The sequence below is a fragment of the Anas acuta genome, chromosome 12 (genome assembly GCF_963932015.1).
Source record: "Anas acuta chromosome 12, bAnaAcu1.1, whole genome shotgun sequence".
NCBI lineage: Eukaryota > Metazoa > Chordata > Aves > Anseriformes > Anatidae > Anas > Anas acuta.
In genome coordinates this window covers 7457646-7484570 of record NC_088990.1, presented here as the reverse complement: position 1 = coordinate 7484570, position 26925 = coordinate 7457646, and the positions used below count along the sequence as shown (strand labels likewise).

Here is a 26925-nt window from a genome sequence, read left to right as displayed (position 1 = left end):
AAACACTACATATGATCAGATCTGACACTTCTAAGAGGCATCTGATACTCTCCATGTTCATAAAAACTGATGTTTCCTATATACATATGCACAATGGAGCTGCAAAAATTAGCTACAAACACTTATCTTTGCTATGCTACCCCAACATTCATTCAGATTTTTCCTTAGACAATGTTTTAAAACTAAACGTCAGAGACACGTATACAGAAAACCTAGTACACTGCACAACTCCATCCTTTCAGCAGTGTCCTGTGAGGAGAAGCATCACTGCACATGGTGCTGAATGCCAAACAACTGGTTTAAACCATTGCCTCTGGCAGCTGCTCTGAAATCTAAAGAACAAACAGTTTTAAAAAAAGTCTTTGTTTTGCCTTTTTTTTTTTTTTTTCCACTGCATTATGGTAATACACTTTAATCTCTGATGCATATTAAACTGACAGTGTTAAAAATCTGTCAAAGGAAAAATAAACGATATAGGAAAATGATGATGTAAGACAGGACAGTAAACATTCTGCAATTGTGTAATCTGCCAAAATTCACTCTAAAATTGGCCTGGGAAAGAGAATAAGAGTATTGTGCACTCAGAACAGCTTTAGGGAATGTTCCCAACTCAAGCAGAAAACAATACCTGACTGAGACACGGATGTAATCACGAAGGAATGGAAAACACAACACACCAGAACAAAGAGCTGAATAGGAGACAAGGAGAGATTTTCTTCATTTCTTTGATTTCCCACTGGGTAGGTACCTGGAGGGAATCTTCCCTCATGTTCATCCACAGAAGGCTTGGTTCACTGCGCTTCCCCACATACATTCACTCACTTTGCCTTCTGCTGCATCTTTCTCTGATGCCTCTGATGGTGATCCCTAATAGATCCTGGACAATCTCTGTATTCAAATGTGATTGTCCCAAAACAATGAGGTCCAGGGCCATATCAGTCACCGAATCCAAACTACCAGCACCTCCCTTCCTCGGTCACAGTCAGCCACTCAGCCTTTCAGCAGGATTCACCCAGAGAACAAAGACTTTGTGATATTTTCTAGCATTGACCTTGTACTTCTCTCTATATAAAGAAAGCTATAGGAAAGCTGTATCAAATGTAACTCTTGCCTTCAGTCAATTCTACTCAGTATGTCCCTGGTGATTCAAGTAATCACATATCACTCCTCAAGTCACTAATCAAGGGATAAGTCTGCTCTTGGGATCCAGTGCAGGGTCATTTAACTAGGCAGGGGACTTCTCTGAAAGGGCTGAAGGGCTTCACCACCAGCAAGGGTGAAGGACAGGATCCCAAGGACAGAACCAGGCATACAGCTGGTCAAGAGGAGGGGGTGCAGAGAGAAGCATATTTTCCATATAGGTCTTTCCATTAGTTCTCTCAGAACTAAGTCAGAGAAAAATGAAGAAAACAAGGGATGAGGCCAAATTATATTTGCTGAAGAGGAGTTACAGAGATTAGTGTAGTAATTAATCAAGACAACCATGTCAGCAAGGGTCTGACCTTTATTCTTGCCCTAGTAACAGTTTTGTCCCTGGTGACTTTCGGCTTGCATGCTAAAGCGATTTAGATACATCCCTCAATTAATCGCAGGATACCCCCTGGGGGATAGGAGAGCAGCTCTGCAAGCTGCAATCAGGGATGCTGAATCAGAGGAGGAGTGACCAAGTCAAGGGCACCTAGTGAAGGGCATGGGCAGAGCTGGGGAGCCTACAATTCTCTTTACCTCTCACACTTCATGTCTCACTGCTAGAAATAAAATTGTTTGAAGATATTAATTCAAAATTTTGCCACACTTGTGTGTTGTTGTTTTGTTGTTTTTTTTTTTAACCATAGAATAACAAGAATTAAAGATTAAATTAAAACAAAAAAAAAGCAATATAAGACTATCTTAAGAAGAACTTCTGTTAGTTGTTGTTGTTTTGTTTTGTTTTTCTGTAATAAACAACACCACCATATGAGACTCACTCAAACAAAATGACAAGTAGCAGTAGAGAGCAGGACAGCAGTTCAATCTTCAGTTACGCCCTGCTTATTCCCTTCCACCTGAGACAAAATCCTTCCCTCAGGTAGATCCATCCCCATACTCCACAGAGCCTCAAATCCCTAACTCAATGTCTGTCATGCAGCAGGATCACTTTCAGTTGAGTACCAGCAAGCCTCTGAGCACCACTCTCACTCTGACAAAGCCCTGCAGGTCACAGATTCATAGATTCATAGAATCATCATGGTTGGAAAAGACCTTGCAGCTGGACAGCTGAACACAAGGAGGCCAGGGAGCTCCTGCTACGCCCCCACAGCAGGGACAGATGGGGTGGAATCTGGACAGGCTCAGAAAGACAACATACAACCCAGACTATTTCAGACAATAGTAGGACTAAAAAGCCACATGAGTTCAGGAAAGTGGTGATGCTCAAGGATGGCAACAGATGGAAACAACTTTGGAAGGTGTCTGCTTCTATCTGAATAACTTTCACTACAGCAAATGAGAACCTGAATCTGTTTTTGTCTCTCAAGCAAAAGGAACAAACATTTTTGTTCATGAAGCCTGGCCTTAACAAGAGTCAGAAGAGACTGTCAGTGGTTTGTTAGAATTAGACTTTCTGACAGGATCTTAGCTAGTTAAGAAAGAACAGAAGCCTTGAATTTATAGCTTAGGTTATAAAACTCGGATGAAGAGCTAACATACTTATTGAGTACACCCAGCTGGGTCTGAGGTTTGCAAACACTTGAATGAATAATTCCCAAATCTCCTGCCCAACGCAGACAGGGTCTAGTATAAAGTCTGGAATAGATTTTGTAGGGTTTATTTTAAACAGCTGTTCCACAGTTCTGATCTGGAACAGAGATGGAGACAACCAGGCATGATGCTCTCTGGTGGTGAACTGAATCAGGCTTTCAGGGCCCTCAGTGCACCAGCAGCCTGCAAAGGCCCACCTGGGGCGTCCGCTCACACTCTCTGCCCTTGGGGCCAGAAGCCTCATTTCAGCTCAGGGCTATGCTGTAAATATGCTCACCTCCAGCTCCAACTGTGTTGCCTCCACACTTATACATGACCACACAGCCCATCAGTCTGGGCTCTGACCCACAGGCTGACCTCCCAGCTTCACCTCGCCACCATGGACCTGCCAAGTGGCTGCCAGGCTGTGTCTGACGCTGGTGAACAACACTGGACCTAATCCTGACTGACTTTTGTTCCCACCTTGACTTTGGACCTGCTTTATCACCATGGTCTTGCCTAATGACCCAGGCTCCTAGTTGAAGCTCAGTGTCCTCAGAGGCCTGGTCCGCTTATCTTGGGGTTAGTGGGAGCAGGCCTTATCTGGCAGCAGAGACATCTGCTTCATCTCCATTTCTCCCATTGCCATCACTGACTTTCATTCTTTTCCTCAGAAGAGGCAACCTAAATAGTCCAACTCAACCTCATCTGAGCAACAGTGGAGATGATATAGTGTGGACAAGAAACACTGGCCCTCAACCTGTCACTAGCTGAGCTGAACCTGTCTGTCCCTTCCCCTTCAGCTCCACAGTCCCTTGGCATTCAGTCCTGATGTTGGGGAAATCTCAGACAAGAAAGGTCAAGATGTTGATGGGGACAGTGCACACACTATCCTTCTCCAATGCTCCTCAATATAGAGGTTACAACATCCTAAATCCCAGCTAGATTGAGACCAGCTTCACTGCGCTGTTTTATGCTTACTTGACTGACACCTTCCTGTCCATAGATAACTAACACGTATCACCTCTCGACCATCGTGTTTGAATTTGGCCAAAAAGCTTTCCAGAACAAATAAACCTTTTAACTTTAGGTGCCAAGTTCATTTTTGCTGAAGCCAACAGAGCTACCTCACACTAGAATCCAGCTACAAAAATAGATCCCTTTTCCTTAGTTATTGTTGGCAAACATCGGTTCAAGTGAGAAAAGCTATTTCTGGGCTTTTATTGGCAAGTCGTATGTTCAGAGACTAAAAGGAGGAACTGGCTGCTAGTGGAAAAAATGTTAGACATGACTTTCAAGAAACGTCAGTGTCTGCCAAGCTCTTATGCCCATTTCTCTGAAAAAAAAAAAAAGGGGGGGGGGGTGGCTTTATTAATTGTAATTGCCAGAGGACACATCTATGAGGGCCAGTGAGACAAAAAAGCACACACAGAAAATTCACTGTTTCAGACTGACAATTAGCTGTATGGTCAATGCCACAGATGCCCTCATATACTCATTTCACATACGCTTCTCCTTTCACAAGGAAAATCCCCTGGTTCTTAATCACAAAATGACTGCTAAATATGAATGTGTTGGAGTTTCTAGAACAGTTTTGAACAACGCCTTATCTCCTATTTGGGAACCCCAATGTGCACTTCTCATAAGATATGTTCATAGATCTCCACATACACCTGACTGGAGAGGTACAGGGACACATTTCTAAGATTGTAGTACCATAACAAACAGGATCCATCCATAAACATGCAATGTTCATCTGACATACCAGCACACATTTGCACACCTGAAGATCCGAGAGAACGTGTCGGGCTAGCTCCCACATCCACATGTACGTATCCACATCCTGTCATAGTTATATTATAGTCTTCCACAGTTCCTAGTATGCACACAAATATTCACTGGGTATTTAAAAAGCAAAACAAAAACCCCATCAATACGAACATTCACCTAATGTGTGATTCAAGCAAGTACAAGCAGGCAACTAAGTGGGAACACACAGAGATTCATATCTGCTTCTCTTCTAAACTGCATGCATGGTCTTCAGGCGTTTATTAACACCATGCTAATTATCTCTAGCAATTAGTGTTATAAACAGCAAAACAGAAGAATACTGATCTTGGCCTTTATAAGTGAATTCATTACACCCAGTAATACCAGTCACCCACAATAAATACAACGGGATAGCACAGAACTGTTTTTCTATTTCTGAGGCATTTGCTTCTGAGTAACATGGATTTATTCAGCAACGAGCTAGGAAACAACACAATAAAAATGACTAAATGGAAACATTAGAGCCTTTTACACGGAGTCAACCCAGGCAGTACTGTTACTGAGACTCATAATAAAAATCAAAAATGATTGGCAAATGATTTGAGAAAAATATACCCTGTTCTTTTCCACTTCTTGTCAGCAAGCAACAGATTATGCACGCTATCGTCATGCATAGCCATTACCCTGAGCTGTGTTTTCTGTGACTCAGGGGCACTAATTCTGCCTATGCCTCTCCACTGGTCTAGTATTGAACTGGAAAATGCAACAGGTCCCAAACTCAGCAGGCCCAGCTCCACCACTTGTGAGCTTCCCCTGAAGTCACTCCAAAGTCTCTAATTTTGACGTCAGTCTTAAGCAAAAGAATGGAAATACAATTATTCAACTACTGAAAACACTAAAAGCCAGCTCTGATTGGAAATCTCTTCCCATTTTGTTCTGTCCAACTTTGGAGTCTCTCTTTTACATCCAAAATCTGCTAAGGATTATGTACAATCAGGAAAGACAAAGTTTAAACTCTGTCCCTACAGGCTCTTTTAGCAGGTCTGTAAAAGCTGTGGGTGCATCCTTTCACAAGGGCAAATCATTCATTCATAGGCAAATATTAAGCGTGAGAGGCAGGTTACAAGTTGCATGTGGAATTATCCTCTCCATGTACGCTGCAGCTGGTTTTCCCTCCAAAAGGGATGTAAATTCTACACAGTCCTACAGGCTGAGTTCTCTCTATATAACAAATAACTTTGTGCTGTTGCAAACAGAAGTGCCAATGTGCCACAAAGGAATGAAAGGTCTTAAGGGTTTCTCTCCACTCCCCCAGCATCCCTCTTCCTCTTATAGTCAAGCATATAAATATGAGATGTAGCTGGGAGTTGTGCCCAGCCTCTGTAGCACTGACACAGAAATAATACATATAAAATACTTCTGGTTGCCTTGGAAGGGTTCTGGCTGTCTTAAAGAGGTCTTCAATTACTGATTTTGCCTTTTTGGAAGCTTTTTAGGTTTAAATTCCAGATGAGGACTTAACAAGATCTCATATTCAATTCAGTTTATCATAGCTGTATGCTCTCAAGTGAAATCAGTGGAACTGACTGAAAAGAGCAGGGTACTTGATGAAGTGCCTTGGGAATTGAAATATCTGTTATTAAATGTACATGAAATAAATCTCTCTTCAAAATTTTACCCTTGCTTATTCCAACCAGTCAGGATCTTGAGCACTGCCAACCTGACCTGAAATGCCATCTGAACTGTACTTACATATTCTGAGCAAGCCTAGAAGTGCCACGTGCTTCTCATTTGTGGAATATGCAAGCAGATAATAAGCCAAATCAGTACCACAATAAAATTGATCCCTCGTTGGGGAAGACCCCAAAGAAAAGCGTTGAAAGTCAAGGAGAACATGCTGTGTTCCTTTCAATCTTTTGATAAAGACTGGATGAACAGTAACGAGAAAACATTATAAGTAACTAGGCATTGCTCCTTGCTCTACAATGTAGTAAGCAACAGCAGCTTAAAGGAGCACTACTGATAGGCATGGTCTGTTTTATCTTGCTTTCTGCCACCTTAGCACCCCTCGTGTCACTGAAGGTATCACTGAACTCACCTGCACAGTATGAGGAGGCTGCCCTCCAGTTCTGGTCCCATCTCAGCTAGAAGAGACGGGACAGGGCCCTGGAAGGCATCCATCTCCTCTGCATGCAGCAGCACATAGGAGAGCAGCCACACAGTCACAAATGCCAGTGCTGTCCTTCAGCAGGCTTCATTGCAATCCTGTACACCACACTCCATACCTCCACTCTAATTAGATACAAATGCAAAGGAACTGAAAAGACAGATTTCCCACCTAGCTTTGCATTTATTAAAAGGTCACCAAGGAAGTGTAATTTTTTCCTGTGAACACAGATATAAGAATTGAAAGAAAACTGACCTTCATCATTGCTATATACATTTTCTTTTCAGTCTTCATTTAGAAATGAGGTCCCTTTCCCCTTCACAAGGTACTCCAGATTCCCATATGCGCTATGCAATAAAGATTTAGCAAAAAAGCTGAGGATTATGCATCCCTTCCTTTTTTCCCTTCCACCAGCACTAGCAACTCTGAAATAGTGTCACGCAACAGCAAAAGGCTGCCCTTTCCAAAATCACTTGAGCTGTATGTAGCCCAATACAGACCCACCAGGAACCCCATGTGCACATACACGCACAAAATACATGCGCTCATATATTTGAAGCAGTAAATACTCATGGCAGTTAGACACATTTCATGCTCTGCCTATAAAAAGAGATGAACGTACACATACACACACCCTTGCACACAACTTCTTCCAAGTAGAACACATAAACACACCCTCAGCGTGCATACAAACATGCATCTAGCTACAGCATACATAAATCCACTTGAGAGCACAATTATGTACACCCCATTACTCACTGTAAGTAACACACCGTCATCACTTGCATGCTCGTGCCTGGACTCAAACACACACCCTTCCTGACCCCCACCTCTATGAATGCAAGAAGCCTGGGAATCAATAACCACTTACAGCCCTTCAATCCAACACTGTCAACTTTGTTGTCCCCTGTTTATAGTGACAGACAAGCAAACCAAAGATAGGGAACATCAGCATGCAGAGGAGGAGAAGTGGACACTGTGTCAGCATAAGCGGCAGACAGAAGCTGCTGAATTCAGTAGAGGCTGTTCTTGCCTCCTGCAATCAAGAGCAGAGCTGCCACTGTCCCAGAAACTTTCAGCTTTATTCCCAAGACATCGATGCAACCAGGCAGAACAAAACAGGGCAATAACCATGAACCATTTCCCTGAAACAACATAATTGTACATAGGAAGATTCAGAAAAAATCCAATTCTTATCTGTTTCCTAAGTCTGAGCAATGATCTTGTCCACATAAAGATGTGCAATGTGCTCGGTGTAACACCAAAACAACTTGATATCATACCCTGCAGAGAAGACAGCATGAAACTAAATATACTTCAGACACAGCAGGCTGTCTTTAAAATTGTCAGGTTGCTCTGTTGACCTTTTAAAGTATATGAGCATACAAATGAAATACATTTGAGAGCGGTCAATACCTCTGCCAATGAATTTCAACCAACCTTGCAGCATCTGGAATAACCAAAAAGCTGTCAGTATTCCCGAGGTCTGACATGAGCTCTTATCATATACCTTCATCACAGCCTCCTCTGCCCAACTAGCATCTGAACATCCCAAAGCTACTCAGTCTCAGCCCACGACACAGCCTCATTCTCACAGACCTGAGTTTCTCACTATGTCTATATTCAGAACTCTCAATTCTGCATTATGAACACGTTTCACTATGCTAGGCCCGAATCTCTCCTGGGCAGAAAATGGCATTAATATAAATATAATTATGGTTGTTTAATAAATGTATGATGTCTGCTGATCTATCTCGTTAAATTAACCACAGGAGTGAATTTTGTATTAGTCGTGACAAGGCCCATTTTCAAAGCTGACATTTACTATCACTTAGCCGTACAAATCATACTTTAGGGTTCACAAATCAAAGGATTTGGTGAGTATCTGTGAGAGAGAACCAAATACACGAAACCAGAGAAGCAGTTTTGGTAGCCAGCTGCAGGTATCCAGTCTATGCAATACATTTATCTAGAGCTGATGAACCAGGAGAAATTCAAGCCATTTCAGTGCACGTGGAGGTTGATGGAGGTGCACTTGACTTGGAAAAAACGTCAACCCTTTGACCCCAGAAGCCCTTCCAATCACCAGACATACCGGCTTTATCAGAAAAGTGACCTTTCTGTCACTCTTTTGGAGCCAGCCTGAGCTGTTTTCAGATCCCTTTTATTTCATTCTCCCTCACTGGAAAAGACAAAAGGGCTGCTCTTAAAAGGTCACCATGAAAATGGTGTCCAGCTGCCGACCACAAAATCCATACGTGCCATCAGGCTGCGGGGAACATAAAAGCTGTCACACAGCACAGTCATTGCTTTCATTTTTGGTGGAAGGTAGTAGCACTGGCTACGGTGCTGACTTCAGGTGCCTGTTCCCCTGGGTGCAGGTCAGCTGAAGGTTGTGAGCAAGGCGCTGTGTTATTCAGACGCGTTTATGCTGCATTGCAGGCCTGTCTCCCTTCTTGCCCATCACTGCCAACTGGCGGAGCATGCACGCTCTGGGCCATCACAACATCATTCTGTAGCCTGTTCTCCCCAGCTCACATGACAGCCAGATCCAATCCTATTACTTTTCAAGCCTGGGAATGAAAAAAAATATATACACGAAAAGCAATAAAAATTGAATGAAGGTAGAATATAATGGAAAAAGTGAGTTGCAGAGGAAACACCTTCAGAAGTGCTAGACTCCTCCTCAATTGTTTTTATGTAGAGTTAGCATTTCAAATCTAATAATCTCCTCGCTCAACTTTCAATTATCTCACAACATAAAATCATTTTATAAACTACCAGCTTCCCCTCCAAATGAGAACAAGTCTCTGCACCTGCAATCTGCTGACCATTAGCTTTTACAGGAATGACTACAAAAAGAATACCTTCCACTGAAATACAACCTGCTGTTCTGCCCATGTGGGAAAAAAAATAAATCAATATATATTTATAATTATACTTTATAAAATAAAAAAGTAATCGCCAGCAGGAATAAACTACTGCAAAATGGACAAAGTTTCAGAGACTTTTATTTCTGATTGTACTTAGCTGTACTTCTCTTTCAAACTCATTTGCAATATCTTCCTCAACTCATTAAAAATAATCTTTTTCATTGTTGCTTTGTACGAATCTCTGATTCAATTTTCTTGTGAAGTTCATTCATTATTTCCAGCACCCCCAAAGGAAACTTTCTGCTTTATTCCCGAAGCCAAGAAGAGGTGGGAGAAACAGTAAAAGATCTGGTTAGGAATGTTTTGGGAAAACTGTTGCTGTTGATTTATTTTTTTGTTTATGTGAGACAAAACTTCCTTGTTGGAACACAGCAGGTTTGAGGTGACTTTCCTCAGAAAAAGCTGCTCAGGTCTTGGGTGACATTTCTGATCAGACCTCCCAAGAAAGATAGCCTTTCCAGCTCATCTCTTCTCTTCCCTATAAACAATTCAGTAAGATCTGGAGAAGTGTTTTAGAACGGGGCTGTTGCATCTTAGGCCAGTACTTTTGCTGCCAAGTTATAGAATTAGCCTCTTTCTGGCTTAAGGAGAAGCAGATAGAACAAATTGAATAAATGCCTTAGAGATGCCAATCTATGGAAGACACAAAGGGTCGTGAAAATGAAGTGTGTGAAAAGGAAGTGTGTTCAACCTGCACCTGGACCAGTGAGCTAACAAATCCCAGAGTTAGAAGTGATATGGGGAATGATAATCAGTTTTTAGCATTATTGTTATTGAGAACCCCCAGACTATAACATACCATAATCTTTGGAAAGACCAACAATGTTATAGGTGAAAGGAGAAGCACCTCTAACAACGAAAAGGTACTTCTTTATTAAATGTATCTGTTTAACAATGTTATAAATGCAATAATTCCCACAACAGTGCTCTACAGCTTATTCACTACTTACTGTATCAAACGCTTTCCTATTATCCTTAACATTGACTACCATGTTTTTTACCTATGATATTATCATAATATCTATTATATGATATAATACATACGAGCTTATCATATTTATTTATGATTTTACAGTGGCTGGTATCTGTTTTTTCCCTGTTTTGTTGTTTTTGAAAAAAAAAATCTATGCTGTTATTCCTCAGAAGATCATTTTCGTCAGCCATGTTTAGGTAAATAGCATCTACTGTAGCTTACTCATTACATTCAGAAATACTAGTAAACAATTAGCACTAGCAAACAAGAAACAGACTGAAAGAATAGAAATCTGTCTCACTATAATCAATCTATCATGTAGATTTTTCATCAGCATTATGATTCATTGTCCTCAATACTCTAATGATTGCCTTCTCTTTGCTACTAAACCAGGATGGGTTTTAACTAAATGTCCTCAATTCCTGATTAAAATTGTGTCATTTTTTGAATATGTAACAAAATCCCTTTAAAAGGACACAATTTTTATTCATAATGCTTCTGCCTTTTTGCTTCTCTTGCAGTCTATTTTATTTGTAATACTTCCTCAGCTCTGGAAAATCAGCCCTTATTAAAGAAAAAATCTACATGAACACACGTTAATAGGAATGCTGTCCTCTGCCCATATTAAATGTAATTGGGTCATGATCACTGGTGTCTAGGTAACCACAAACTCCCACACCAAAGATTAATTCATCCTTTCCTATTATAATGTAGTCCAAAATAGAGTTACACTGCATACAACATCCTTTGTGTTAGAAAATAATCATCTGCAGTCTTTAGAATCTGTGATAGTATTTGTGCTGCCTGTGTGAAATCTCAGGTATATATCACCCAAACGGAAGTCCCTAACTCCGTGTTTACTTTTTGTGTGGTGAATACAACTACTTATAAGGTAATTTACCTCATTTTATAGTTGTGTTCAGTGGGGCCAAGCAGGCTCCTTTGCTAGAATTTGTCAGCATTCCTGCAATATATAGTAAGGAATTGGATCATTAGTAAATGTAGATATAACAGACAGCCATTCTGCCCACCCAAGCCACATATACTCACTATCCTTTTCTCCCTCCCAAACCAGACAGACCTATAGGTAGAGATTCTCAAATTCCAAAAATGTACTTTTCCTATCAGGTTTCAGCACAAACAATTACACTGAACTTCATCAACAAGATCTTTTGGTTGATGTTGCTCATTATTAGCCACTACGATGGCAAATACTAGCATGCAGACATCTGAGAAATGTATTTCTTCTGCACTTTTTCTCATATTTGTCCAATCTTTTTATAACAAGCTATTTGAGCTCTCTTTTTTGCTACTTTACTATTATTTATTTTTTGCTTCATGGAAGATCAGTTCTCTTCCCCTGAAGCTCATTGGTCCCCTATGGCCACTGGAAAGCAACTCATTTTTTTCTCCAAAAAATTGTCTTCTGCTTCACGTCATTTATGCAACCAATGATTACCTTTCCATCTTTCCTGTCTTCTCTCAATGACAGCTTTAAAAGGCTATCTGATAAATATCATCAAGATTTGCCTTGTCACCAAGAACTGACATACCATTCCACTTATTTCCCCACAATGTGTTTCCATGTGTCATATCCAAACTTGTATTTGTATCTTGCTCTTTTGTTTTAAAAAGAAAATGCACCGTCCCATTGCACTTTTCTTTACTTCCCTGTCCTCTTTTCCTAAGTGGAGCTCACTTATGATAATTACTTGGCTGAAAATACATCAGTGGTTTCTTGTTTCACTTCAGAAGGCATTAAGGATGTCTTCATGATTCTCTATACTCTTGAAGCTGTCTTACTGAGTATCTGAGAGAAAAATACTACAAAACATCAGTATTGAATGTCCCCAAATTCTCTTTCTTCTCTTGGCTATGAGTAATCAACAACTTTTTTGATTTCAACTATCTTCAGCTTCCTCATGTCTGCTGCTTCCTCACTTAGAGCGTGTGTTCAAACAATTTCTGAATTGTCACTGACATCTGCATTTCCATGGGCTGTACCCTGTGCTGAAGTTTCTCTTTCCAGACCAGGTATCTTCACTTGTAGATCTCAGGCAGCACATGCACCAAAAATTTCTTCCTTAGACAAAAATTAGAATCACAGCATTTGCAGATCACAGCAATTTTTTTTTCTTCATCATTCATATGCAGTAAACAATCGTGAGTCTCACCTAAAGACAAACTGTAAAACTAAAAATTCTCACTAAAACTATCCTGGCAAGGCATATCGACTTTTCTGTCTTGCAGATTATCCAGCATAAGCATACCCTTACTCTACAAGTTTATTGCATATAGAAGCACGTATTTCTGCTCTGTTATTCAGAATTAAAGTATTTGCAATTCAGTTTGCCTTAATTTACTTTGGAAATTAGTTAAGCCAAATTTAATTAAGGCCACCTTAATTCTGCTTCAGAATGTTGACATGTGGCTTAATATGGTTTAGCACAGGACTTTCCACTTGCACCTTTAGCTAAATCAGAACTATTTTCCAGCATGTTCTGACACAGACAAACTATTATAGAATTCAGCCTGCTTTAATTATTAAAAAAAATTGAAAGGTGACTTGGTTGTATTGTATAAGTATCTTTAAGACAGTAAATTGGAAGTTATTAAAGATCTCTCTAAACTAGCCGAGAAAAATCAAGAGTGAAGCTGAAAACAGCATAGATGAATTCAAATTAGAATAAGGCACTAATATTTCATGGTTAGTGACCCTGGAACAAAATACCATGGGACCAGATGGATTTCCAATCATATGATGCCCTCAAATCCAGTCTGATTTTTTTTCTACACAAAATCTACTTACACAAACACAAGTTACTGGGCTTTGTACAAAGCTGTCTGGGTGAAGCACAAAGGCTTATGCTGTCTAAGAGGTCAAACCAGAAGAGCTAATTATTCCTCCTGGCCATTAAACTCCATGAATATGTTATTAAGGTACTGTTTTCAGTGTCTAATGCCTATCCCAAAAACTGCGGCCTTCCCTGCTATAGGTGAGGCTGAGTCCAGACATAGCAGACGAGAGCAGGAGATCCCCCTTTGCTCTGAATTTGACAATGAATAATTTGTAGTGTCTTCAGTCCAGACTTCAGACTTCTGAGTCCTGTTTCATATGCCCCCATGTGAATATCTCATACACGTGCAGTGCAGCACACTGCCCTCTCTGCCTCAGCTTTGGGATCCCCTACAACTTCCTTCCAGTGTCTGAAGTCTCAGAAAGGGAGTGAGGCTCTGGAGCTGTGTTTTGTACAACAGACACTACTACCATGCTCAAGGAGCTGTGCTGGAAGCAGAATCTCAAGGAGTGGGCTCATGCAATGCTGACCTTCACTGGCTGGAAGTCCAGATTCTACCCAAGGACAAACCTGCCAGATGGCACACTCTGCAGACATGCCTGTATTATTTATGATGTTTAGAGGGACGGGCAAAGGCACATATACTGTGATTTAAATAAAAAGAAATGGCAGTACTCTTAACAGTGAGGGTGTAATTTAGTACTTATAATGCAGGGGAATAACAGTTGGTCCTGGTATGTTCAGGAATTTGAAAAAAAGTGTTGTGGTAGAAAGGAAAAAGAGAGGAAAGATAACATTTTTAGTATGAGAGTTTAGCACACATGAAAAAATAAATCTGGATTGGGAACATAAAGAAAGCAACCAAAGAGACAAGAACTGGATGACAAGGAGAATGCACCTCCAGATTTCAAGGTTGGAGAAAAGAAGTGGATTATCTAATTTGATTTTTTTTTTTTTTTTTGACAAGAACAGTGGACCTGGGAGTAGATAACAGAGGAAAGAAGACAGCAGTGGACATGGTCAGAGCAGACAGATGAAAGACTAGGAACTACTGCAGCTGTGGGAAGTGAATCTTACAAGGATACAGGAACCAGCAAAGGGACAGAATGGAGAAAGAAGGGAGAGCAGATTTCAATATATAGTTTACATTTAATATTGGATAGCAAACACATATTATAGGCATCAACTAGTGGAATTCACTGCTGCAGGAAATCCCATCTGGGAAAGGATTATGAAAGAAGATAGAAAAGTGCCATAATTTCACAGAGAAAGTCGCTCATTATTTCAAGGTTGTGGAAATGATCAGTCCCCATGTTACAACACACAGAGGGTAGACAGGTCAGGCTGGTAGGATTACTTCTTCTTTTCTGTGTCTTAGTGTAATTGAATCAGTTGCATTACAGCCTTGTTTTGTTCTCTTCTGAGCCATGAGGAACCAAACTCTGTATGAGGCAGGATACCTGATTATATGGACCAATGATCTGATCCAGCATGGCAAATGTTATGATCCTAAGAGAAGCTAAATCAATCTTTGCAGAAAATCCTGTGTGTAAAAGACTTTGAAATTTAGATGCTTCTAAAATCCATGCAGAGTCAAAAACAAACATGGCTCCTTTAGCCTGTGCTTTTGCCACCTCCCAATTCTTATTTTCCATGCCTGAGGAGTTCATGATTAGACTATGAGCTTCATCAAAGGGCAATTTTCAGCTGCCAAATAGATTTGTACAATAAATCCACATGGGGCCAGATCAACAAGGAAGAGACACATCAGAAATCAAAAACCTAGCTGCTGTAATTCCACAGAAAACTTGAAAGGATGATGTGCAATGATATTTAGACTTTTAAAGGGACACCATCAAAATACTGGAGTTAGTTTTCATTAGAAATGTTGCTTTTCTGTTCTTCATCCTTCCCAAGAGTTCTTTTCTTTAGCAAACTGAAATCCCACTGACATTCAAGGTCATGCCGTTCAGAACTTCTTAGTGGTCTTCAAATGAAAGTACCATTTCATCCAGAAAAATCACGTGTGTATGTGACTGCAGTTGTCTGATTTGCGTCACCATTAATATTTATGTTACAAAATTAAAAATAATCTTTAAGAATCTAATTCGCTTCACTTCTGTAGTTTTGTTTGTTCTAATAATTTGCACTGTGAAAGTCACTAAGTCTCTAACAAATCCACATCTGAAGGAAATCCAGCTACTCAGCTATACACATAAATTGAATAAACAGAATTCGTAATTGAGTCCAGCTACAAGTTACTAGCCATTTTCAGCCTTCTGGCTATACAAAAGATGGTTTAACTTCTGAGTATGAGAGTACTGATTTTATTACTAGAGTCTGCTCCTCCTTACAGCACATGGAAGGACCCACTCCCTTGGTCACAAGTTAACAGCATTTGCTGTTTTTGATGTCTTCACATAAGTACATTGGTTCTGCTCATTTTTAGATGGTGCCACAATAAGAGTATCTTATCAGCAGGCTGAAAATATAGAGATAAGCCATGGATTCGTATCTTGTTCCCTCACAAAGTGCAATCTCTTTTCCATGCAACCACAAATGCAATTAATTGCAAATGGATTTTTTGCTTGAAGCGTCTAGGTTGCCCCCATTTGCAGTGTAAAAACCTGAGACTCTTCCATCTAATCCTGTTCTCTCAACTTCTGGAAAATGGATAGGACAGGATACTTGCACTTCTGATTGCACGTAGTCTTTTTCCTTATTCCTGTTGTAGAGAAACAGTTTGATAGCCCTTCTAAATTGGTACCCATCGCCTCTTTTCCTGAGTGGAGCTTTGAAATATGAAAAGACTGAGTTGCAACCAAACATCTAGGGAAGTTCAGAAGCAGCTGAGGAAGAAAGATCCCATAAACAAAGCAGAAACATCAGTTGTTTACAAGACATTGAGGGGAAGATAAAAAAAAAAAAAAAAAAAAGAAAAAAAGGAACATCAGCATTCAAGATGGGCCACAACCAAGGTAACACATCTTTTCCACTTCTCAGCCCCACAGAGTCCGATGCCTCTCTTAGTTTAATAAATAAACAAGCTGCCAAAAAGGAAATGATATCATCATTTGCAAGTAAAAGGAAATCAGGAGACTGTAGGGATTTGTTGGAACAAGCACTCCAAGGCTGAGTCCCAAACAGAAGAAGTAAGCAGCAGAGCTGAGACAATTGTTCCAGTTATGTGATAGTGGAAAAAGGTGGGAGCACATAATGGCTCTGGTTTTTCATTCTGAACCTAGCCATGTCCAGTGAACCCCTCCAGAACCACATCCCTCCCAACTCTGCCAGGTCATATCTGTTACCATCTCATCCCTTTGGCCAAAGCAAATCAAAACCCACCAACAACTACAAATCACAGTAGGTCGTGGGACCTATTCTCCAGTTGCACAGATGGCCAACCCTCAATAATCCATCAACAGCTGAGGCGAAGGAAGTGATTTAAGATACCACTGCTTCCAAAGGGCTCCAGATTGGACTAGGCTACTTGGGAGCTGACAATGTAGAGATCCCATTTGTGTCAGCCTTGAAATTGGTTCCAAAAGGTAGAGAAGCTAGCTGATTTTGCATTCCTTTGTAGTTCAGGATCATGTATTTATCCTTTTGTAACACGTTTCTATCAGCAAACGCTGGGGAAGGAGATAGCACACATTTTTTTTTCTGTCAAGCCTGTGGAGAGTTCTTGTACAAAACTAGCTCATCTGACTGAATACAGCCTAACAGGACCAGAAAACACAGGTTTTGTGGCTGCAAGCCACAAGACACAGTGGTTTCAACTTAATCATTATGTTGCTCAGGACAATCAATATCATAAACCACACATTTGACACTATGAATAGCACTGCCTATTTCCAACAGGAAAGACTCATTACGGCTAGGTAAGAAAGCTGTGTCAAAAGCTACGTCTGGGACCAGAATAGCTAGGAATGCCAGAGATCAGTACTAACCTATGCTGTCAAACCTTGGTGGAAAAGTGCAGGACAGGATCATATATCAAGCACAAAAGACTAGCACTATGGCAATAAACTGTGATCTGCCTTTCCTGTGGCTCATTCCCACAAGAGATGCCTCAAATTCAGTTTGATTTGTCTTAAACAATCACTACTGTGACAGCTCTTTTGTACAGATTTTTCCTTTTTTTTTTTTTTTTTTTTTAAAAACCAAATGTCCACAGTTAGAATAACTTACTGACTAGTATATGACTAAGAATAAAACCTGGTGCCTCTCCTAGCAGTTTGGCTATCAATAACAAAGCTGTCAGAGCAGTCTTGTTTCCTTCCAGACGGGGTGTAAGAGGGAGAGAACACATTCACAGGCTATTCCCAGCACACTGGTGATGCATCCTTCCTTCCTTCCAAGCCTATTAGGGTTTCTGGAACTTCTCTCCAAAGCCTAGTATCCAAATCTACCTTGACATAACACCACTGAACTTGGCAAGTTCAGGATACAACTGACCCAGCATCTCTGGAGAAATAATTAGAATAGTTTAAATTAATATCTTCACACATAATCCAACAAGTATTAGTTACTTTTTTTTTTTTTTTTTTTTGTCTTATATACCTAGATTTTCCAATACATTGCTTCTTGGATATGAAAATGAAAATAATTAAAACAGTGCTGCCCAATACCCCCTGACGATTCTGGTGCTAGCATTCGGTGCTTCCTGAGTGCTTTGGGGACATGAAGCTAAAGAAGGCTATGAGCCATTCTTCTCTATTAAGTGTCATTCTCCCGTTTCCATTAACCATGTGAGTTCAAACGCAATGGAACATCCCTCAGTCCCCTAACTTGAAACTTTCAACCTGGCAACAGGAAAGCAGATGGCCTAAGTGGCAGCTGAAATCCACTGCAGCAGGTGCTTGTGAGGACTTCTTCCAAAATCTGTTTCAAGGCAGCATTCATGGGACACCTCAACAGATGGACCAGTGCACAGTATTTGGCAGGCAACCCTCCCTTTGCTAACCCCTTGAAAGAGTTAAGAACTTATTTGGTCGCTCAGAGAAGAGTTGTTTGTAAAGCAGCAAACTGAGTCTATAGGATTTAGAGACCATTGCTTTTCCAGGGTCATTCACAAAACAGGTCCATTTGGCAACTTGGGAAGAGAGACTAAGTGTTCTCAGCACAAAGCCGAGAACTCATACTAGTGCCAGAAAATGGGTCTTGTCCTACCTAGTGTTCAAAAATTAGTAAATAAAAAAAATAAATGATCTTACGTCAGAAATCATGACAAGAAAAACAATCCTACTCAATTACTGATCTCCCCCCAAATAGAAAAGCTAAACTGACTGTGAACTGGATTGAGAAAATGGAAGACAGAATGTGGAGGACTGAATGACCAGACTTCATTCTTCCAAAATGTCTGTACTTTTAAACAGACATAAATGGTCCTCCAATATTGAGTACCTTCAACAAAAATCAGTAAATACTACTAACACACAAAACTTTGGGGAACAGTGATTATATTTGTTTCATGCAGCATTGGCCACAATTGACATCATATAACCAATCCTCTTATTACTCATTAAGGAAGATGAGATCAGCCAAATACTTCAAACTACAGACAAATTCATGTTTCCTTTGAGGTGTAAAATGGGCAAAAAAACTCTATGAAGATACTCCGGTTTTGCAATTTGCTTTTCCAAACAGTCTGAAAGGGGCAAAGCCAGCACTCCTCCACACTCCTGTTGTTTAACATGGCATGAATCAAGCAGATCCAAACACAGTTAAGCACCTGATTTCTTTGTTGGTTTTCTGTCAACCAGTTCTTAGCTTCCTAGTTGAATAATAAAACTCGTAACAATAGGAACGGAGAGAAACAAAACAAAAACTGCAGAACTTAAATATAAAAAATCCTTCAACAGATCATATAAGAGCCTACAAGTCTCCCAGGAAGACAGATGCCCACTATCTCCTGGTTTGTTTTCTCAGAAACTCCTTCTCTCCTCTTCCCCCACGTGCCTTTTTTCCATTTCCTAAATGCCATTAACCTCGACATATTTGTAAGTGAGGTCCACATGCCTAAAAGATACAATTAGAATATCTTGCATATTGAATCATTAATCAATTATCGAAAGAGGCTGGTGAATGTAAAAGGAACAGGAAAATAAAGCAAACAGGATGCAAACTTTTGCACCGGATAACAACTAAAGAAAACAGAACAAGCAAAAACCTTAATTTGAACCTTCAATCCTTAAATTACTATAACTATTTTTTCTATACTTTTCTCACTATTACAGCTGCTTCCAATTTGAGTCACTTTGGATCAGAACTGGAAGCAAAACTATCAAAAAGAAAATCATCCTTTTGTATTCTCAGCATCTGCTTTTGAATGAGATTCCCAGACCACAGAGGGTCAGCTAAACACACTTTTTAGAGATGATTTTTTTTGGCAAGAAACTTTTGAATGCTTCTGAGTCTTACCCATACTTAGGAAAAGTATAAGTTCTTGAAGACAAAAGAAACCAGAAACAGGAAAAGTCTCAGTCAGAATTCAAAGATGATGCAAGCATTTTCCAGAAACGTACCCCAGAAAACATAGTATATACCCAATTTCTTTATGTTTCCTTTCTGCAAATACTTATCAAATATGCTATGTGGCAAGAATATCACTGAAAACATTTTTGTTGGTGCCTGGATACTGGCAAGGGGCCAAATTTAAATTACTTAGAAGTCTGATGCACAAACTTATAAGTAAAATAACAATATACATCTTGCTAGTATACAGAAGCAATGTCATGTGACCCATAAAATCCCTCAAAACAACTCAGTTTCTCACTATTAACTGTAATGAACTGCTTATGAATAAAGCATACATAAAAATTCCTCATGGAAATTTAGTATGTAATCTCCAATAATAAGGAAGATGAAAATCTTTCATTGCATACAGATAATGATAAAGAAATAGTGCTGTAATTCAATGGACAAATGATGCATTAATAACAATTTGGCTACTTTGGGCAGAAACGGGTCAAACCAGAGCAGTCCACCTCTGAAGGAGCTGCAAGAGGAAAGGCTTTCATCTTGGTAGATTGCTTCAGTTCTGCCACAGTTTCATAGTAATTCACTGATTCATTACTTGTTTGAAATAATTCAGCCCAGGCTAGCCAGGTTACAGGGAATGGATAAAGTCAGCTCTTCCAATTTATTAGACTCATCTCTCATCACTGCAGTAACTGTGCAAGAGGTTGGGATGCAGGGCTTTTTATCCAGCTCTGTTACTGGTTTATCACCAGCTCAGTCCTTTTATCCTTTAGTGCTTAAGTAATTCCATCTTTAAAATATAAACTATCGGCCCTCATCTATCAATAAGGTTATTCTAAGTTTACGCCAATATAGCATAAAAAAATGTGCAATTTATTTACCTAACTAGATGGACTAAAGTCAGGCTTCAGCAAGATGGCATCCTCTGAAGAAGATCTGTTGCTTTAGGAGGATGAGTGAAGACTTATGTTTTGACGCTGTAGAATACAAGCTATGTTCTTAATGACACATCCTTGCTCCCTGGTAGATGGTATACAGGAACTTCAGGAACATTTACTCTCAATTTATTTTGGGTGAGTTTTATAGACACCCCCATTAGACAGGCCATGCTTTTTGCTAGGTATTCTAGCAAAAGTATTCTAGTATTCTCTCACAAGATTTGTTAAGTATTTACCCACCCCTGGTTAGCTTCGCCACACAATCTCTGAGCTGAGTGATTAGATTCAACAGAGAAAACTCTTCCAGTGTGAATACAGGTTCTGCAGACAATCACTCATGAAATTCCTGAAGTCTTCCTTTCAATAAAGACATTTTGAACAACTATCAACAAATTCTTTTGAACTTTGCAGCCACTCTGCTTGGTGCTGCTTTCTCTACTTCCATCATCTCCGCATAGGGATGACTTTTCCTTCTCATCAAGTCCGGTGATAAATTTGGGGGTATTCAATTTCTCTAACTGAGAACTATTAGATTGGAGAGAGATTTTTTTTTCTCATCTCTCCCCAAAGGCTTTCTTCAAAGAGGGATCCATATCACCAGTAAAATCTCCTTCAAAAGGCACTGTCTAGATATCTGCAATAATTTTAAAACTCATTTATTACTCCTTGTTGTGTATAATCCCTTTGAAGCACGAAGCTGAAGTCTATTCCCATTAGTACTTCATGTCCTCCACCAGACACGACATGACAAGTAAAACATTTTTCCAACGTAGCATGTACTCAGAGAGCACGTAGCTCAATTTTTGAGATTTGCTGTATTATTAAGACATATGCTTTGGAACTCAACTGTATACATGGCACAATATATATTAACTTGTAGAGTGACAGATATAGTTAATGAACTGAACAGCACAGTGCAGCATGCTATGGAGGGGCCTTAATTAGTAGGCCAGGTAACAAGAAATCAAGAAGAATAGCAAAAGCGATATGCAAGATTATATATAAATTGCACATGAAGCTTGGGAAAATATCAACGTGTGTTGCTGGAGACTTGATTTGTTTGGGCCCATGTTGAGTCCTGAGTGTATTCAGTAGAACTTCTTACAGTACGGCCTTGCATTTTGTCTTTCACAAACCAAAGATGAAAAGGTGGCTCAACATCCTGCAAAAGGGAGGCAGCAATAAAAATCTAGAGGGGTAGGCTGGAGGGGTAGCAGTTCCAACAGGGGAATAATGCAGACTGCCTTCACGCTGGGAGAGAAATGATAAGCAGTTTCTTCTTCTGATTTGTTTTGTTTTAACTGTAGGGTTGTAAACTGGTAGAAGCAGGAAGGAGAAATCCCTGTGGAAATGGGCTGCTTTGTTTTAAGCAACTTTCAAATGGAGGCATTGCTCCTCTAAGACTCAATTGGACAATCCAGACAAAATGAAAAAGAGTTTGGATTTTTTTTGCCCTTCTTTTCTTCTTCCTTAAGTTGAATAAAACCTCAGATAAGATCAATAGTTTCTTTAGTTTTATGTTTCTCTTCCTTAAGGGTAGTTGGCTTATTGCATTTCCATTGATCACAGACAGGAAGATTCAACAGATTTTTTTTTTTATTTTTTTTTTTTTAACCTCTCATTTCTGCCCTCCATTCCTGCCTCCCCCTGCCCCATCTGAAGTCAAATGACTTTTAAACAAGTCTGGGTTCACTATTGTTTCTCATTTACATACTGCTGGTAATAAATTCCTGTCTTATCTTTCACTCATTGAACTGCTTTAAAAACTAAAGTTGCATTTCAGTCAAAAACAGGCCACACACAATGCCTTGGACAAACTCTAGCAATGTCTTTTCTGGACTCTCCACCAGACAGCCTAGGTTCTGGTTTACCTCAGCCCTTCTCCGACATCGCTCTGTGGTGAGAGAGGGCACCTGTGCTAGCCTCGTGCAATTACTATTTAAACCCTTTGCAGCCTTTATGTGGCTTTCTTGTTTTTCCTAAATTCTTTGCAAATTCCTGTCAGATGTCTCTGTGCAACAGTGTTCCCCTCAGACCCTGCCAAGCAACACGAGTTGGGGGGGGGGATTTGGCGCCCTTGCCTCCACAGAGGTGGCCGGGGTAGCAACAGGCCGAGGCCTCGCCCCCCTCAGCTCTCCTCAGAGGCTGGCAGGGGCTGGGCGTAGCCAGAGCCATGACTTTGCCCGGCTCTCCGCCTAGAAACAGCCTCCGGGAGGGCGGCGACACCTCATGTGGCTGCCAACCAGGAGCAGGGAGGGGTTGGCACAGCACAAACACACCGCTGTGGCAGGGAGTGGGGGTCTGCACAAGCTCTTGGCAGGCTGTGAGGCAGCACAGCGCCCATGGCGTCCCCTAGGCAGAGACCGTGGCGACCCAGGCACCCAGGCGCAGGGGCTGCCCGGAGCCGTGGCTGCTCAGCCCCCTGGCTGCAGGCAGTGCCTCAGCCTGCCGCTGCCGGCGGAGGGCAGCGGGGAGACGGCCTGGGCTCGGGGCAGGGCCGCTCGCTGAGGAGCAGCAGGGCCCGTGAGCAGGAGGTGGCCGCCTGGAGCAACTCCCTGGGGTGCCAGGGAAAAGGATGGCGCCCAGAGGGTGGTGGAGCCCCTGCCCTGTCGCTGGTGGAGCGAGAAGATGAGGAGGGTTGGAAGCGAGTCCTGGTTTGGTGCCACAGGACATCCTTCCCTACCTACATCGCTTCCCCAGGTGCCCCTCCGTCATAGGGCACTAATTGTGCCCTAATGTGGGGCCTCTCAGGGCCTGCACTCTGAAGGAGAGGTAGGCGAGGATGTGGTGAAAGGCCTGCCTGTGAGGTCATGCAGGGAGAAGGCAGTTGACACCGCGCCTCAAGACTACCTCCGAAAGAAAGAAAGAAATGAAAGAAAGGAAAAGATAAAAGATTAAAAAAAAAAAAAAAAAAAAAAGAGGAAAGGACGAAGAGGAAAAGATGGGGAAAAGATGGGGGGGGGGGGGAGAGAGAGAGAGAGAGAGAGAGAGAAAGAAAGAATGAAAGAAAAAGAAAAATGAAAAAGAAAGAAAAGAAAAAAAAGAAAATGAAAGTAATGGAAAGAAAACATTTAAGAAAACATTTAAAAAAGATGAGAGAAGAAAAAAATTAAAAAAAAAAAAAAAAAACAAAACAAGGAAACAAGAAAAAGGAAAGAAGAAAAAAGAAAAGGAAAGAAAGAAAAAATAAAATTAAAAAAAAATAAGGAAAGAAAAAATAAAATTAAAAAAAAAAGGAAAGAAAAAATAAAATTAAAAAAAACGGAGGGCAGGGCAGGGGAGGGGAGGGCAGGGGAGGGGAGGGGAGGGGAGGGGAGGGGAGGGAGCTGCATCCCAAAGTCTGAGGAGAATGAAGAAAGACTTCAAGGCCTTGGGTTGTTTTTTAATGTTTATAAATACGTAAAGTGTGAGTGTCAGGAGGACAAAGCCAGGCTCTTTCTGGTGACATCCAATGATAGGACAAGGGGCAATGTAAAAGGGAAAAAAAAAAAAAAAGAGTAAAAAACAGTAAATCAACTAATCCAAGTATCAGAAAGCTCTAAATCTATGATGCTGACATCTGCAACCTGAGCATTAATCTCAGTTCTATTGTTTTCACACATATCAACACTTGGGTCCAAGAGCGAAGTATTCAGTTTGAAGTCTAAAAAAAAAAAAAAAAAAAAAAAAAAAAAAAAACACCTCTTATGTGATTCACTTCCAATTTACAAGAATATTTCAGGGGTTCCATATTCTAATGAACTACTTTTGGCTTGACAGATGGAAGCTGAATATTAAATGGTATTATGCAACCAAATCTTCAGGTCAGCATATCGAGTCTGTACGCTAAAGAATCCACTTGTAAGAAGAAACAAGCAAGAACTAATGCTAAAGACTGCTAAAAGGAAGATGAAATAGCCTATTAATATTATTTGAAAGAGATAGCTTATGCATTTTTATGCATTTCCAGCATAAAAGTCAATGTAAGAAATATTTTGTTTCAGTGCTACCAAGTCAGGTACTTAGAGTAGTTTGGAAAAATGAGTGGAAATACTTTGAAATGCCTTAATCAGAGAAAACGCAAAAAGTGTTTCTATTATCCTTATGATGAAATGAAGAAACGTTCCCTTATGGATATATTTACATTCCTTTCATCTTTGAGATGGATGAAAATCCTAAGCAAAGAAAAAAAAAAAAAAAAAGAAAAAGAAAAAAGAAAAAAAAAGGAAAATGAAATAACCTGATAGACACCAGTTGGATATTGGGGCTCAGCCTTTCAACATACAGAAGTCATTTTCAGAATGTTAGGAATGGAAATTTCAAAAAACTCTTTCACGGTCCAGCATCAGAATACTGGATTCTGTCACCAGTGACAAACACTCATGTCAAATTGCTCATGTCCTCAGTGCCTGTCTGTGGTCCTGATCAGTGATGAAAAATAGAACAAGAAAGAAAGCAGAAAATCATTTACGTATTTTAGAGGATTTATTTAATAAAAAAAAAAAAAAAAGATTTATCTTCACCAGGTCTTTCTGCTTATTTTTGGTGCCTCCACCATATGATAGGGACCTGTAAATGGCACACTTTATATTCATCCTCTGAATGAGGCATTTAATCTCTTCCTACTATTTCAAGAACCTGATCACACAATTTAAGCAAATTTGGGTTAAAGACCTCACAGATGTTAAAGGAGGAAGAGAGCAAATCATTAGATATTGATTCAACCTGATATGTCATTGCTTTTGGGTGTTGCTGTGGCTATTTAGGATATGAGTGAAATCGTCTTCCATGGAGATCGCTAGAATTTCTGCCACTGACTTCAGTCAATGTAGAATTTTTCCTCGCTGTCTAAAGAAGATTCAAAACCACTGTCTTGACCTGTGGTGCCTATTAAAAACCCATTAGAACTTCTCAGGAGTAGGGAGTGTTAAATGTAATGCTCAAGGCAATTATATTCACTTTCTTTAAACTGTCTGCAGTTTCTTCTTCTGCCTTTTCTGTCTTGGAATTGATGTGTGTATAGGAGAACATTGTTAAAACAGCTGCTGAGTACTTCCTGGCTACACTTTACAGAGAAATAAAAGGATTAGTATAGAGCTTGCAAAGATAATCATTTGAATGTCTTATTAATTAATTGTTATTTGTAATAATGGCTCTTTCCTTAAGGGTCTTTTAGAATCCTTAACCGCTTATTAATGCTGTATAGATAAGGATTGCTCCCTAGTGGGAGAAATAAGGTGGAATATGGAAGCCATTCAATGAAAACAACAGGTTGGAGAAAGGAACAGAGAAAGAATTCACCATTGGAGTGAATGGAAAATTATGAACAGCTACATGCATTAACAGAGTTCATCCCGTGCACAAAAGAAGTGCCAGGAGATCTCATAGACTTCTGTCTCTGAAGTATTCAGTGCAAGTATGGTCCTTCCCACAAAGTCTAGAACCTCATTTTATATGGAATTTGGGTCCATTTACATCATAGTTAAAAGGCATGCCTTGAACTTATGGGCAGCTGTTAAACTAGCCATAGATTAAGCTATCTTTGGCTGTCAATAATAGGCAGCTCCAAACGCAGGATTCTCAGCACAGGTTCTTACATTTAGCTGAGTGAATGCTCAGGTAGCCAGCCTGTACTATACAGCATACAACCACTAGTACTCGTGTTGATGATAATACTAGTGGAAGACAAGTATAATAATGAATAGACCAGAGCAACCTGGTCTAGTGGAAGGTGTCCCTGCCCATAGCAGGGGTTGGAATTATCATAGAATAGAATCATAGAATCATAGAATATCCTGAGTTGGAAGGGACCCTTAAGGATCATCAAGTCCAACTCTTGACACCGCACAGGTCTACCCAAAAGTTCAGACCATGTGACTAAGTGCACAGTCCAATCTCTTCTTAAATTCAGTCAGGCTCGGTGCAGTGACCACTTCCCTGGGGAGCCTGTTCCAGTGTGCAACCACTCTCTCTGTGAAGAACCCCCTCCTGATGTCAAGCCTAAACTTCCCCTGCCTCAGCTAGGAATTAGATGATCTTTAAGGTCCCTTCTAACCCAAACCATTCTATGAGTGTTTAATTTCCTTAGATCTGGCTTAAAGATGTCCCTATGACCTGCCAACACTTTTTTTTTTTTTTTTTTGAATAACACCATGAATACTCTTAG

General features: G+C 40.3%; 1 protein-coding gene across 6 annotated transcripts in view; it reads right to left on the bottom strand.

Annotated features, from left to right (window-relative positions):
* AGBL1 (AGBL carboxypeptidase 1) overlaps nucleotides 1-26925 on the bottom strand; it is a 445869-nt gene that overhangs the window by 262036 nt on the left and 156908 nt on the right. The window contains exon 22 of one of the 6 annotated variants that reach the window (XM_068695607.1): nucleotides 8415-9228. The exons of the other annotated variants lie outside the window; for them this stretch is intronic. Within the exon in view, the coding sequence (XP_068551708.1) occupies nucleotides 9223-9228 (6 nt within the window). The 3' untranslated portion in view covers nucleotides 8415-9222. Of the gene's footprint in view, nucleotides 1-8414; nucleotides 9229-26925 lie in introns of those variants that run through there. 6 annotated transcript variants of the gene reach the window in all.